General features: G+C 42.5%; 1 protein-coding gene across 2 annotated transcripts in view; it reads left to right on the top strand.

Annotated features, from left to right (window-relative positions):
- The first annotated feature begins 3,475 nt into the window (after window positions 1-3,475).
- Window positions 3,476-14,927, top strand: part of MOGAT1 (monoacylglycerol O-acyltransferase 1) — a 30,668-nt gene continuing 19,216 nt past the window's right edge. The window contains exon 1 of one of the 2 annotated variants that reach the window (XM_073674609.1): window positions 3,476-3,624. In XM_073674609.1, coding sequence (XP_073530710.1) covers window positions 3,497-3,624 — 128 coding nt within the window. In that variant the 5' untranslated portion in view covers window positions 3,476-3,496. Of the gene's footprint in view, window positions 3,625-3,884; window positions 4,042-14,927 lie in introns of those variants that run through there. The other variant, XM_073674610.1, reaches the window with a different exon arrangement.

Below are 14,927 nucleotides of genomic sequence, written 5' to 3'. Positions count from 1 at the left end.
TCCTTTTTAAATTGGATGTGTGTATGGATCAATGAAACTATGTGCCTGTGTTGTATGCCAGTCTTGATTAACTGTGCGTTACAGTAAGATGTGCCACCTTAGTGGCAGAAATCTTCATGAATGAGTCAGACATGCTTGCTCTCGCCCCATCCCACTCCAGCTTTGCGCAGTTTTTCTAAAAGTGACCTGGAGTGACATAAAAATACCAAAAATTTTGCGACACTTCAAGGTGTTTAATGGCAGAATTCTGGTGAAAACACCTTAATGAATCAGGACCTATAGGTCAATGTGAGATATTTTAAAAATGGACCGCACACGGACTTGTAGAACGAGTGTGTGAATGCAGAATAAGGCCGAATTCAGACTTCTTTGAAACTTGGACCATGACTGGCATGACAAGTCTCATGGCCTAAACTTGACAGCCTTATATATGCCTATGAGTACATTCAATTTGGGTTGGGAAACTTGCAGCCCGTCCATTGCGATCCACACACGGACCATGTTTCATGGACTTCTGGATTCAGTGTTAGGCCACAGCCCCCCTCTCAGTATTTGGTCAGTATTTTTTCTCAGGAGTGGGAGCCAAAACCAGGTGAGGAACAATCAGAGAAAAGGTATAATAGAAACAAGTCACCAATTCTGCATTTATCACCCTCTCCTGGTTTTGGCTCCCACTCCTGAGAAAAAATACTGACTGAATACTGATGAAATACTGATAGTGGGGCCGTGGCCTTAGGCTCTTGCACACTGTAGAGGCTGGTGCATGAGGTCTGTGAATGGGTTAATGTAGTTGCACATCTGATTCCTATCTGACAGTATTCAGTTTGTCAGATGTGCAAAATGAAATAATGTGCACGAAACAGAAAACCGACTGATGTGCATCTTCAGGAAGGCTTTTAAAGAGTAACCGTCGTTATTTTTTTTTTTATAAATCAATAGAACACGTGAAAATAAGCAACTCTGTAATATATCTTATCAGAGAAAGCTGCTTCTTTCTCTGCCAGAAATGATCAGTTTTTATCAAAATTCTCAATTCTGGGGTAAAATCTGTATTCAGTGAAGACAGACTATCCAATTACTGAGATCTGTGGAAAGTACAAACATGTTGGTGCAACACGTCTGAATCAGTGCTAATACAAGAGAAATGAGGTTCATAAAATCCCATTTACACATTGCAGGAAAAAAATCTAAACGAAAATGAGAGGATTCTGCGGTCTTTCAAATCTCCATCATGCTGATTCTTTTTCTCACTCTTGATTTTCATTGCCGATTTTACCCTGTTCGTTGCTTTGTAATGGAGGATGGTGAAATCTACAGCCGAATCTGGAACGGAATCTGCATGTAACATGGATTTCATTTTGGATTTGTGAGTAAATCTGCAAAGGAAATTTTCTGCAATGCATACGAGGGGCGATCCAAAAGTAATGATAATCGGTTATTTCTATTGCACACAGAAATTAAAATAAAATGTTTTCTTCTCTCTTAGGTACCCACTAGTCCAGGAAAAAAAAATAACTTAAATAGGCCACGATTCCCAGGAGCTACATTCATTTGAATAGGAACTGCCGAGGAGTGAACATGAAAATGGAAAAAAACGAGCTCAGAGCTGTCATCAAATACCTCTGCTTGAAAAAAATGACTACCAAAGACATACACAGCGACTTGGTGGAAACATTGGGGGACTCTTCTCCTCCATATTCCACAGTTGCACGCTGGGCCAAGGAATTTAAGCTGGGAAGAACATCGACGGAAGATGAACATCGTGAAGGACGCCCATCCACGTCCCTCAATGAAGAAAACGTGAAAAAAGTTGAAGAAGTTGTATTGGCCGATAAAAGAGTGACTATCAGGCATGTAGCTGAGGTCACAGGGATCTCATATGGCAGTATTCAAAGAATCCTTGCAAAAGAATTGCATATGAGAAAGGTCTCGGCTCGTTGGGTGCCAAAAATGTTAACCGACGAGCAAAAGAAGAAACGAGTTGACATTTCAATAGCAAGTCTCTAAAAGTTCCAAGCAGACAAGGAGAATTTTTTGTCAGTTTTTTGACCATGGATGAGACCTGGATCCACCACTTTGATCCCGAAACGAAACAACAATCGATGACATGGAAACGAGCCAACGAACCGACGCCGAAGAAATTCAAAGTGTCAAGCTCAGCAGGGAAGGTTATGGCGTCCGTTTTTTGGAACGCTGAAGGAATTATTATGGTGGACTATTTGGAGAAGGGAGCCACTATTACGGGCTCCTACTACGCAGAACAAATAAGAAGATTGCGGGAGGCTATCAAGGAGAAAAGGCGCGGCAAACTGCGGGCTGGAGTGCTGTTTCACCAAGATAACGCGCCGGCTCACAAAGCTGCAGTTGCCATGGCTACCATTCAAGAAGCGGGCTTTGAACTGGTGGAACACTCCCCCTATTCGCCAGATCTAGCCCCCAGTGACTTCTTTCTCTTTCCTCGGCTCAAGGAACACCTCCGGGGCAAGAAATTTGACGACAATAGCGACGTGATAACCACTGTTGGGGATTTTTTTGAGGGTCAAGATCAAGATTTTTTTTCGAAGGGAATTCTAAGTTTAGAAAAGAGATGGACTAAATGTATAGACTTGTTAGGAGACTATGTAGAAAAATATTTTTTTTTTTACTATATTCATTGTGTTTAGTATTGATTATCATTACTTTTGGATCGCCCTTCGTATATAGCCGAAACATGTACATCCATCTAAGTAGATATTATTCTGTATTTCCTTGTATTTATTAAAGGGAATCTGTCAGCGGGTTATTGCTATGTAATCTGAGAGTAGCATGAGGTAGGGGCTGAGACCCTGATTTCAGTGATGTGTCACTAGACTGTGTGCTGTTGTTTCATTACAAAGAGTGTTTTATCAGCAGGAGATTATCAGCGCGGGACTAGGTGCTCCTGGGCCGACTACGCCCGCACCACTGACACAAAAGCTGTTAATCAGTGGTGTGGGCAGGGGCAGCTTTCTGAGCTTTGCTAAATGTAAAAACTCTGATTGTATCACAACTGCTGCACCCAATAAACTAAGTGATACATCGCTGGAATCACGGTTTCTTTTCCTACATTATACTGCTTTCAGACGAGGTAGCAAAGATCTGAAGACAGATTGCCTTTAATTAACTTATTAAAATGGGTGTTTTGTAATGTTTCCAAAAATGGTTGGAGGTTACAATTTCCTGTGACTTTCTGTGTAACTACATGAGTCATTTTTGTTGTGGTTTTATCATATTTTCATTCTTTTCATTACTACTTTGCATAAAAAAAACACTACTCGTGTATAGTCACAATTCGAATTTTAAATGCTGGTAAGGACGGGAAGACAAGTATTTAGCAGCCATTCTTTACTGCTTGATGCGATGACACGGCTTCATTTTTATAGCCAATACACGTACTGGTTGTTGGCGCTGATAGAAAGCGTAAAGAAAAACATTTCAAAGTCTTTACTTGATGAATCGCTGCTTCTGTTCCTCCAGGATGGGATGGCACAGAATCTCATCACAAGATGAAGAAGAAACTTCAGACACTTCACGGTGTTATGAAACAGGATCTATCGCACTTCAAGATGGACGGAAAACATACATTTCCCATCATATACATATCACGTATGTGTTCTATCTGATTCTGTATCAGCATGTGATGTACAGTTACATTGTGTAAAGTCGTATATGTAGAATTTGTTCTCCCAGGAAATAAAGGAGACTGCAGATACAGAGGTGTTTATAGAGCTGTTTTACTTTTTTATGTGTGGATAGCCTCTTCAGAGAGGAAGAGCAGGATAGGAACTCTAGTGGGGGTAGTAATCACTGAGTAGCAGGACAGATGGTGCAATACCCAGAGCTGGCTCTCCTGTGGCGCGGGATGGGTTAACATGTGCATCAGCTGGGTGTCAGACTGCCAGCACCTCCCCTGGTGTCTAATGTCAGCCCCACAGAACAAGCCTCACTAGTCCTAGGGAAAGTATATCCCACCCATGCAAGGAAGTGCAGCAAGCTCCCCTAGTATAGGAGGACACTGAGGAGGTGAGTGACTGCCATGTGCTGCAATGACTCCTGTACCTGTAGATCTGGATTATATGTGACTCATTCTAGGGCCCCATTGCTCTCCATTCCATCCTCTAATACTTGTGGGCTGTGATTGTCTTTTACTTTACACAAATAACATTTGCCAGAACTTTCACTGATCAGATCTTCCATGACTAACTGTCTAGGAATTGTCATTAGTGATCAGCGAATTTTTCAAAAAATCCTGTATTCTTTCCATTTTTCCAAACTGCTTATTACTCGCTGTGAATCTGTAACCTGGAAAACCTGTTCTCCTACCTCCACCAGTGACTTCTGTCCTCTGTAAGCTCAAGTGCATGGAAAGTCAGCGCTTTGGTTAATTGTAATCCATTTTATATCTAGGTTATTGGTGAGCAATTTATTACATTTGTTTTTTTTTTAATTCGCTTGGAGTACATGTCAGAATGTGTTAATTAGTGTTGAGCGAGTATGTTCTATTAACCCTTTCGCCGAGTATGCTCGGGCCGAGCTCCGAGTATTTACAGCCCTTCGGTGATATGGTTGAGTCAAACAGTCGCAAATCATGCACACGGGAGCGATTCAACTATATCACCGAGCAGCTGTAACAACTCGGAGCTCGGCCCGAGCGTACTCGCCGAAAGGGTTAATAGAACATACTCGCTCAACACTAGGTTAATGAATCACATTAAAGACTATGTTCACATGTCAGTTAGGGTGTGTGCAGACTTATGCAGCGTCAAACCCGCAGCGGCCAGCTGTTACAGCATAGTGGATGGGATTTGTACAAATCCCATGTCCACTATGCATCTGGAAACTGACTGACATGCGGCGCGTCTTTCCAGACCACATGTCAATTTCTCCTGCGGGTCCGCATGTAGGCTTTCCCCATAGACCTAATCTGTATGGGGAAAGTCCGTAGTTTTTTTTTTTTTTTTTAAAAAAAAAACCAAACAAACAAAAAACGGAGGTCATCTGCATATCCGCGCGCTGTTCCTCCGCAGTGTCGGGGCCGCAGGCTGGGCGATACGTCTGTACATACCCTTAGAACAGATCCAGCAGCAATTCCTTTGCAAAAAAGTTGTGCAGACACTTTTGTCTGTTTTTTTTTTTTTTTTAAAGATTTCAGCTGGATCAGTTTTTTTAACACTGAAGTCTGTGGACAATGGATCCTTTAATTAGCCATCCGTTATCTTACATTTGAAACTGATCCTGTGAGATAAAAACGGATGGCAAACTAATGGATCCGTTGTCCATAGACTCCAATGTTAAAAAAAAAAAAAAAAAACTGGATCCAGCTGAAAATTAAAAAAAAAAAAAAAAGTAAAGTTGTCTGTACAACTTTTTGCCAATGGATTGCTGCTGGATCAGTTATAACACTGATGATTACTGCACATGTGATCATAGTCTTAGAACGTCCCAAGTCTTTTAGAACTTTTTTTTATTACATAGAGAACAATTAAATTTGCAGCAGGATTTTGATTTTTGCTTCAATCTGACTCCAATATAAGACCTACTGTCTGTATGGATCTGATAGTGGCTATAAAGTAATTTGTGTTGCACCTTTAGCTCTAGCAGGGATAAAAAAAAAAAAAAAACTGTGTAAACTAGACACTTTAGGGTAAGTGCACACGTTAAGTATGTGTTTTTGTGTAAGGCTATGGTTCACACACTGCTTTTTTGCTGGGTTTTTTTTTCCGCAGGTTAAACCTGCTCTCTTGGCAGTGAAGAAGCAGCATCGAAAAAGCAGGTTTTGTTTTTTTGCTGAGTTTGTCAGGGTACATTTGTCTCTTGTGTATGCTGATAAAGTTTAGTGCATAAAAAAAGACACCATTCAACTTCCTCAGCTGTTTTGTTCCAAGACCTGGTACCTGCGTTTTTTTTCCCTCCTTTTTGCACTTACCCATTGCTCTTTATGGGTGAAAAACGCTGAAAGAAGTGACATGTTGCATTTTGCAAAAACACAAGAGGTTGCCAAATCAGTCAGGAAAAAAAACCAATGTGTGTGCATGAGATTTCTGAAATCTCCTAGACTTTGCTGGTACTGGAAAACACAGCTTAAAATTTGCATAAAAAATGCTGCAAAAAAAAAAAAAACGCAACATGTGGGCTGCTCAGTTTTCTCATAAAATCTGAAGGATTTCCTAGTACCAGCAAAGTGAATGAGATTCCTGAAGTCTCATACACACGATGCTTATTTTTTCCTTGCAGATCTGAAACAGTGCCCATTATTTTGACTGTGCGCACACATTGCAGATTTGGTGCATTTTTGAAATGCAGATTTGCTAGCAAAACCTGAAGCAATCCTGATGCCAGCAAAGTGAATGAGGAACCTGAAGTGTCATGCACACATTGCTTATTTTTAGCTTGCAGATTTGGTGCAGAAAATAATCTGCAGCATGTCAATTCTCTGTGCATTTTTCACCATTGACTTCACTCAAATCAGTAAAAAATGCGGCAAAATGCACGTTTTTGCAGCCGTTTTTCCTGCCAAGAGATGCAGAAATGGTGCAGAAATTTTACTCAACGTGTGTACTTTTTTTTTTTTTTTTACAGCATATTTTTCACCTATGTTAATGAATGGGGAAACAATAAAAAAAAAAAAAAAAAAAAAAAAAAACCCACATGCTTATTTTATGCATTGTTTTTCCTGCCAACACTTAAAAGGGATATCCGGGACTTTATGAAAAATAATAATTCTGCCTAAGCACTAACATTCAGGTAGTTGATAGTGCCCAGCGCCGTTCTTCCCCGGCACAGAGCAGTCACCGATCGCTCTTGCTGACGTCACATCCACAGAGCGGCGGATTCTTTTCCACTCTGTTGACGGGGCAGGACTTCCAACGTCATTCTGATTGACAGCCGGATTCCTGCTACCTAACTGGGGGAGCCGGCTGTCAATCAAAATGACGTCAGTCTCTCCCCATTGCGTCAGTGGAGGCAGCTGAATCGCCGGCAGGAGAAGTATGTGACCGCTTTGTGCCGGGGAAGAATGGCGACGTCACAATAGGCAGGTAGGTAGCAACTACCTGCCTGTTAGTGCTTAGGCACACTTTTTTATTTGTCATAAATTCCCTGATATCCCCTTTAAGTATTTGCAGCAGAAATGTCTGTAGCAAATACTTAGGTTCCATTCTCACAATGAGCTTTTGGTGAGTTTTTGATATTGCAGATTTTCTGCACCCATTAAGTAAAATAGGTTGCATTTTTTCAAAAATATGCAGCGTAAAAAAACTCACCAGAAACTCATTGTGGGAACGTAGCCTTAATATGTGTACATACCCTAAGACCACATTCAGTATTTGGTGAGTTACTTGCATCAGTATTTGTAAGCTAAAACCAGGAGCGGAAATCAGAGGAAAAGTATAATAGAAACACCTCACCATTTCTGCATTTCTAACGCACTCCTGGTTTTTAATTACAATACTGATGTCAGATACTGAACGTGGCCTTTGGGTATGTATACATACTTTAGAATTTGCAGCAGATTTCTTTTGCTCCAAAAACCAGAGTATTAGCAGGAAAAACGCTATAAAATACGCATGTTTTTTATCTGTGTTTTAGGTGAAATTTTACTTTCTTTTCCAATTCATTTCAACGTGTAAAAAAAAAAAAAAAAAAAAAAAAAAAAAAAAAAAAAAAAAACTGCAAAAAAATGCTAAAGGAATTGACATGCTGCATATTTTCAAAAACACACGGATAGCTCATATCAGCAAGGAAAAAAAATCAGCATGAGATTTCAGAAATCTCATTCACTTTGCTGACACCGTAGAATGCAGGGTTTTTTATCCTTGAAAAATGTGGCAAAAACGCAGCATGTGAGCAAAATACCAGGATAGTACAGTGTTTCCATGTGATACATACATATCAGATTTTGGTCACTGATCACAAGTTATATGCATCATGCTAGGATCGACTTAATTGTAAGTCACTTGCACCATGTCTGCACGTTTTTTTAGTGTCTAATGGTTGCTGCAAATCCCTAATCTCAGGCAACGGTCAATTAAATTGTATCATGAAATAGTTGTGCAAGTAGCTGACATGTTTTTTGTTAGTACAACATGAAGTTATGATACTGCAGCCCTTGCCTTGTTCACACTGAGTTTTTGGTGATTTTTTTTTTTTTTTTATGTTTAAGACTTTAGAAAAAATGCAATTAGCCAATTTTACTTAATGAGTGCAGAAAATCTGCAACATCAAATGCTCATCATGGGAATGTAGCCTTATTCATTCAAACAGGTTGCGATGTTTCAATCTCTAAGGCCTCATTCACACACCTTTTTTTTTTTGCACGTACATGTTTAAGCACAGATACCAGTGGCATCAGTGTTTTTCACAGATGAATAAATTACAAAGTTTCTCCTATACTTTGCAATGTTAATCACGGACCCATAGGCTTGTATTGCCCCTTGTCATCCATGCTGCTGAAAACAAATGGACATTTCTCATGGAAAACGCAGACATGTAAGCAGCACCATAGGTTATAATAGGTACGTCTTGTATACTTGAAAAAAATGGATGCAACACGGATGTCTGAATGAAACCTAAGGGTATGTTCACACAGGGTAGATTGTTTTTTACAAAAAGCGCAGGAAGATCTACAGCAGCAAATTTGTGTAAAAGTGTGCAGATTTGTCGGTAAATTAGCTGCAAAGATAAACCAAAATAAGTAAGCACATTATACTCCCATGACTGAGCCATACAGACGCTGCAGGTAAGGTGAGTATAGTGTTGGTTTTCATTTTATGTTACAAATTTTTATTTAATATTTTTTTTTTAAATATTACTGAAGATCCTTAAGTAATCACGGAAAAATCAGCAAGAAATTCAGAACTGATCCTAAACATAAATTGACAGCAAATCCATTTCTACGCAGATTCCATCTGTATTTTTCTCTGCATGATATTGTTGAGATTTGGTAAAAAAAATTTGCCAGTGAATGAAAACTCTCGTTTATATCCACAAGCTGCAAAATAAGGCTCCCTCATAACTGCCCCCTACATAGCGTCTGTCACCCCCCAAAATGCATATTGAACGCTACGTTGATATGAGGGACTTGGCCCTTATAATAATCGCATCAACACTGCATTTTCGTAGTATCGTGCTTGAGAAAATTACTTTTAATTCCGATGCATGTACGGGTGTTCAGCGCGCTCATGGCATGGCTCAGTGTACACAGCGCCCCCTCAATTTACATTTTGGGGGCTTTCATTGCTTCTGTTTGACAGTGCACACTTGCTCAGAGTGAGCACAGGTTGAACTCAGCCCGCGAGCCTGTGTGTGCACACTGACACTGCTTCAGCTCACACAGCGTGGGTGGGCGCCTTCTCCTTGGCTCTTCTTTGTACTCACTACATTGATGCGCCTGGAAGTGTGGCGAGCGGCTTCAGGAGAACGTGCTCTCCCACAATGCTCTCTGCTAATGACACCGTGTGCTTGCGGCCGGGCTCAGGCAGTGTCAGTGTGCACACACAGGGTTCAAGCAGCGTTCGCTCTGGGCAAGTGTCACTCAAGAGTTGGGGATGTACCCAAATTCTAATTGAAGGAGTATAACAGTGCGCCAAAGCCCTCTCATTTGGATCTGAATAAGTATTTTTCTCAGGCATTGCACCACTAATGTACAGCGCTAGTGTGATTTTTATAGGGGCATTTTGGGGGCGACAGACTCCCTTGAAGTAGGTGACAATCTGTAATGGCAGATTGAAGCGATGGTTAAGACTACACTGGTTTATAGGGTCTGTTAAGGCCCCGTCACACTAAGCGATGCAGCAACGATCCCGACAACGATACGACCTGTCAGGGATCGTTGCTGCGTCGCTATGTGATCGCTGGTGAGCTGTCAAACAGGCAGGCTCACCAGCGATCAGGGGAGCAGCGACATCGTGGAAAGAATCGTTCCACGATGTCCTGCTCCCGGTTACCAGCCTGCTGCTGAAGCAGGAGCAGGCTCGTAACCATGATAAACATCGGGTTACTAAGTGCGTGTGTGCCCCTAGTAACCCGATGTTTACCATGGATACCACTCTGCTACGGTGCGCGGGAGGTTACCGCTCACGGTAGCAGAGTCGTATCCATGATAAACATCGGGTTACTAGGGGTACGCGTGCACTTAGTAACCCGATGTTTATCATGGATACGACTCTGCTACCGTGAGCGGTAACCTCCCGCGCACTGTAGCAGAGTGGTATCCATGGTAAACAGCGGGTTACTAAGTGCGCGCGTGACCCTAGTAACCCGATGTTTACTATGGATACCAGCCTGATCGTTGGTCCCGCTGGTCACACACAGCGATGTGTGCTGGCCAGCGGGAGGCCAAAGACCAAAAAATGGTCCAGGACACTTTGCAGCGATCAGCGACCTCACAGCAGGGGCCTGATCGTTGCAAAGTGTCACACATAGCGACATCGCTGGTGAGGTCGCTGTTGCGTCACCAAAACCGTGACACAGCAGCGATCTCGCTAGCGATATCGCTATGTGAGACGGGGCCTTTACATTGGAGACACTCAAGTACTAATCAAGATCTGTTAAGCCCCCGTCTCACATAGCGATATCGCTAGCGATATCGCTGCTGAGTCACGGTTTTGGTGACTCACCAGCGACCTCACCAGCGATGTCGCTGTGTGTGACACTTTGCAACGATCAGGCCCCTGCTGTGAGGTTGCTGATCGTTGCAAAGTGTCCTGGACCATTTTTTGGTCGTTGGCCTCCCGCTGGCCAGCACACATCGCTGTGTGTGACCAGCGGGACCAACGATCTGGCTGGTAACTATGGTAAACATCGGGTTACTAGGGGCACGCGCGCACTTAGTAACCCGCTGTTTACCATGGATACCACTCTGCTACGGTGCGCGGAGGCTCCCGCGCACCGTAGCAGAGTGGTATCCATGGTAAACAGCGGGTTACTAGGGGCACACGCGCACTTAGTAACCCGATGTTTACCATAGTTACCAGCCTGCTCCTGCTTGCAGCAGGCTGGTAACGGGAGCAGGACATCGTGGAACGATTCTTTCCACGATATCGCTGCTCCCCTCATCGCTGGTGAGCCTGCCTGTTTGACAGCTCACCAGCGATGTATTAGCGATGCAGCAACGATCCCTGACAGGTCGTATCGTTGTCGGGATCGCTGCTGCATCGCTTAGTGTGACGGGGCCCTTACAAAGTTTTCTTATCTGTGAACACATTAGAACAGTAACAATAGCAACATGAGAGCCGAAAAGTATTGTTGTCATAGCAACCAGTTATCTCTCCCATTTCCTGAAGTCACTCACATGCTGAAAGTAGGAGATAACTTATCTGGGAGATTCTGTGTCTACTTGGTAGCCTTTAGGTTACCTTCCCACGATGAGTTTTTGACCCTGCGTATTTTTGCGTCAAACACAGCGTCTTAGGCTGTGTTCACACATCATGTGTTTTTTTTGGGCGTCACAAATCTGCAGCAAAACCTGATCTCTCGAGGGAGGTTTGCTGCAGATTTTTCTTGCAGTTTTGGTGCTTTTTTTTTCACTGTCCTTATGTCTCTTTTTATGCATGTGCGTAAAGTTCTGTAAAAAAAAAAAAAAAAAAAAAGAACCCCATTCTACTTTGTCATCAAAAGCGCTGAAAAAAAAGTACCTGCGTTTTTGGTGTGGGGTTTTTTTTTCACCAGCCATTACTTCCTATGTGTGAATAAACGCTGAATGAAGTGACGTGCTCTATTTTCAAAAAACCCAACCAAGGCACAAAATACACAGCAAAAGAAAACCCATAATGTGTGAACAGAGAATTCTGGTTTCTAATGGACTTTGCTGCTACTGCAAAAGGCAGCTGAAAATTTGCATAAAAATCTGCAACAAAAAATGCTGAAAAAACATGTGTGAACATAGCCTTACAGTTCCTGCAAAGTGTGTGGGGTTTCTAGAGCTGTCCTGCCCCCTGTGCTGACCTGACCTGCTGTGCATGTTTGAAACCCACAACATGTCAATTTCGCTTGGGAGTACACAGTTTTATGTCTGGATTTTCCCCATAAAATTACATTATATGCAGGTTAAAAAAAGCATATTCTCCACACATGACTGTATCAATGGAGTTTTGTCAAAGCCAAATACCAGGAAGTATCAAAAACAAAGCTTCTTTAGTTAAAGCCTCCTTCACACCTCCGGGTTTCCGGTACCTGCGGCACCCATTTTTGTCACGGATATCACACGTACCCATTATAACCTATGGTGGTCTTCACATGTCCGTGTGAACCACATGGAGAACTGTCCCTCTTTTTTTACGGCAACACGGATGACGAGGGCCTATACAAGTGTATGGGTCTGTGAAAAACCCGTACAGCACACACCATCAGTATGCCATCCATGTGCTATCCATGTTTAACATTGCAAAGTAGAGGAGAAGCTTTGTAATGTCATTCTATCTCCATCCCGGAAAAACACTGATGGTATCGGTACCAGTTTTATAGAGATGTGTGAAGGAGGCCTGATATACACTGCTCAAAAAAATAAAGGGGACACTTACATTGTGTTGTTTATCTCCAAGTCAATAACGCTTCTGTGAAATCTACCTGTCCAGTTATGAAGCAACACTGATTGTGAATCAAGTTCTCCTGCTGTTGTGCAAATGAAACAGACAACTGGTAGAAATGATAGGAAATTAGCAAGATACCCCCTATAAAGGAGTGGTTCTGCAGGTGGTGACCACAGACCATTTCTCTGTTCCTTTTTGGCTGTTGTTTTGGTCACTTTTTCATTTTGCCATTGCTCTCACCCCTAGAGGTACAGTAGCATGAGGCGGTGTCTACAGTACAACCCACAGAAGTTGCTCAGGTAGTGCAGTTCATCCAGGATGGCACATCAGTGCGAGCTGTGGCAAGAAGGGTAGCTGTGTCTGTCAGCACCGTGTCCACATCTCTTGGTATCTGCTCCATGCTCTGGAGGGAGCCATAGGAGGGCAACAACCCAGCAGCAGGACCATTATCTCCTCATTTGTGCAAGGAGGAACAGGAGGAGCACTGCCAGAGCCCTGCAAAATGACCTCCAGCAGGCCATAAATGTGCATGTGTCTGCACAAACGGTTAGAAACCGACTCCATGAGGGTGGTATGAGGGCCTGACGTCCACAGATGGGGGTTGTGCTCACAGCCCAACACCGTGCAGGACGCTTGGCATTTGCCACAGAACACCAGGATTGGCAAAGTCGCCACTGGCACCCTGTGCTGTTCACAGATGAAAGCAAGTTCACACTGAGCACATGTGACAGACGTGACAGAGTCTGGAGCCGCCGTGGAGAGCGATCTGCTGCCTGCAACATCCTTCAGCATGACCGGTTTGGCAGTGGGTCAGTAATGGTGTGGGGTAGCATTTCTTCGGAGGGCCGCACAGCCCTCCATGTGCTCGCCAGAGGTAGCGTGACTGCCATTAGGTACCGAGATGAGATCCTCAGACCCCTTGTGAGACTATATGCTGGTGTGGTTGGCCCTGGGTTCCTCCTAATGCAGGACAATTCCAGACCTCATGTGTCTGGAGTGTGTCACCAGTTCCTGCAAGATGAAGGCATTGAAGCTATGGACTGGCCTGTCCGTTCCCCAGACCTGAATCCGATTGAGCACATCCCAGGAGTTTGGCGGATGCTTTAGTCCAGGTCTGGGAGGAGATCCCACAGGAGACCATCTGCAACCTCATCAGGAGCATGCCCAGGCGTTGTAGGGAGGTCATACAGGCACGTGGAGGCCACACACAATGCTGAGCCTCATTTTGACTTGTTTTAAGGACATTACATCAAAGTTGGATCAGCCTGTAGTGTGTTTTTCCACTTTAATTTTGGGGGTGACTCCAAATACAGGCCTGCATTGGTTAATAAATTTGATTTCCATTGATTTTTGTGTGATTTTGTTGTCAGCACATTCAACTTTGTACAGAACAAAGTATTCAATGAGAATATTTCATTCATTCAGATCTAGGATGCGTTATTTGAGTGTTCCCTTTATTTTTTTCAGCAGTGTATCACGATCGAAAGAGTGATAAAAATGCATGCAAAAAACTATAGTAACCTAATTAGCTGGTAGGTTCAGAAATTCTGCACAAAATTTGCAACATCTAAACCTCAGAAAATACTCATCTTCTCATTCAGATGGCGGTTTTTCTCGTACGCGTGTTATCTGTGTATTTCATGGATTGCACTCGTACCTACGATAGTCTATGGTGCTGTTAACACATCCATGTTGTGTTTATTTTTATTTTTTTCTTGAACTTATTTTTCTGCACAAAAGCACCGAAACTTGTCTAATATTGATCCTTGTGTCGGATCAAAATTGCCAGTGTAAGTCTATGGGTCAGTGAGAAACGTCGGACGGCACGCTGATGCCAAATGTCTGCTGTCCGTTTTTCATTATTTGCTAGGAGAAGCTGGAGAATTTTTTTTTTTTTTTTTTTTTTTTTTTTTTATATTATTATTACCCATATGAGAAAAACTAATGAAACGCTAATCAAAATCTGATGGTAAAATCTCACACACTGACCAAACTGATTAAGCTCGGACCATTTTTTTTGCATACTCTGACCAATAATGATTGTTTCATTTATAAACACAGTTCAGACATGTTGGTTTTTTCTTTTATTTCTATCATAAGCACTGGCTGCATCATCAGTCGAAAAAAAAAATCCAATACTTCTGATAGTCACGGATGCTTTTTTTTTTTTTTTATTCCTTTGACTATCAAATGATTGTTCCTCAGTCCATGAATGTCTTTGCTGTTTTGCTCTATGCCGTGCATACACTAATTGCCATTTTTCAATAATTCTTTCCTACTAGTCTATGCTGCCCCATCACACATCTCTGCTCTCCTCTTCATCTCCACTGGTGCTCAGCTAATACCTCCCATGCTCACAAATTTCATCTTCGTACTTCTGTC

The sequence above is a fragment of the Phyllobates terribilis genome, unplaced genomic scaffold (genome assembly GCF_046119375.1).
Source record: "Phyllobates terribilis strain yellow unplaced genomic scaffold, ASM4611937v1 Scaffold_3__8_contigs__length_932513732, whole genome shotgun sequence".
Lineage (NCBI taxonomy): Eukaryota > Metazoa > Chordata > Amphibia > Anura > Dendrobatidae > Phyllobates > Phyllobates terribilis.
The sequence above is the reverse complement of the archived record's forward strand: the minus strand, read 5'-3'. Positions and strand labels throughout refer to the sequence as shown.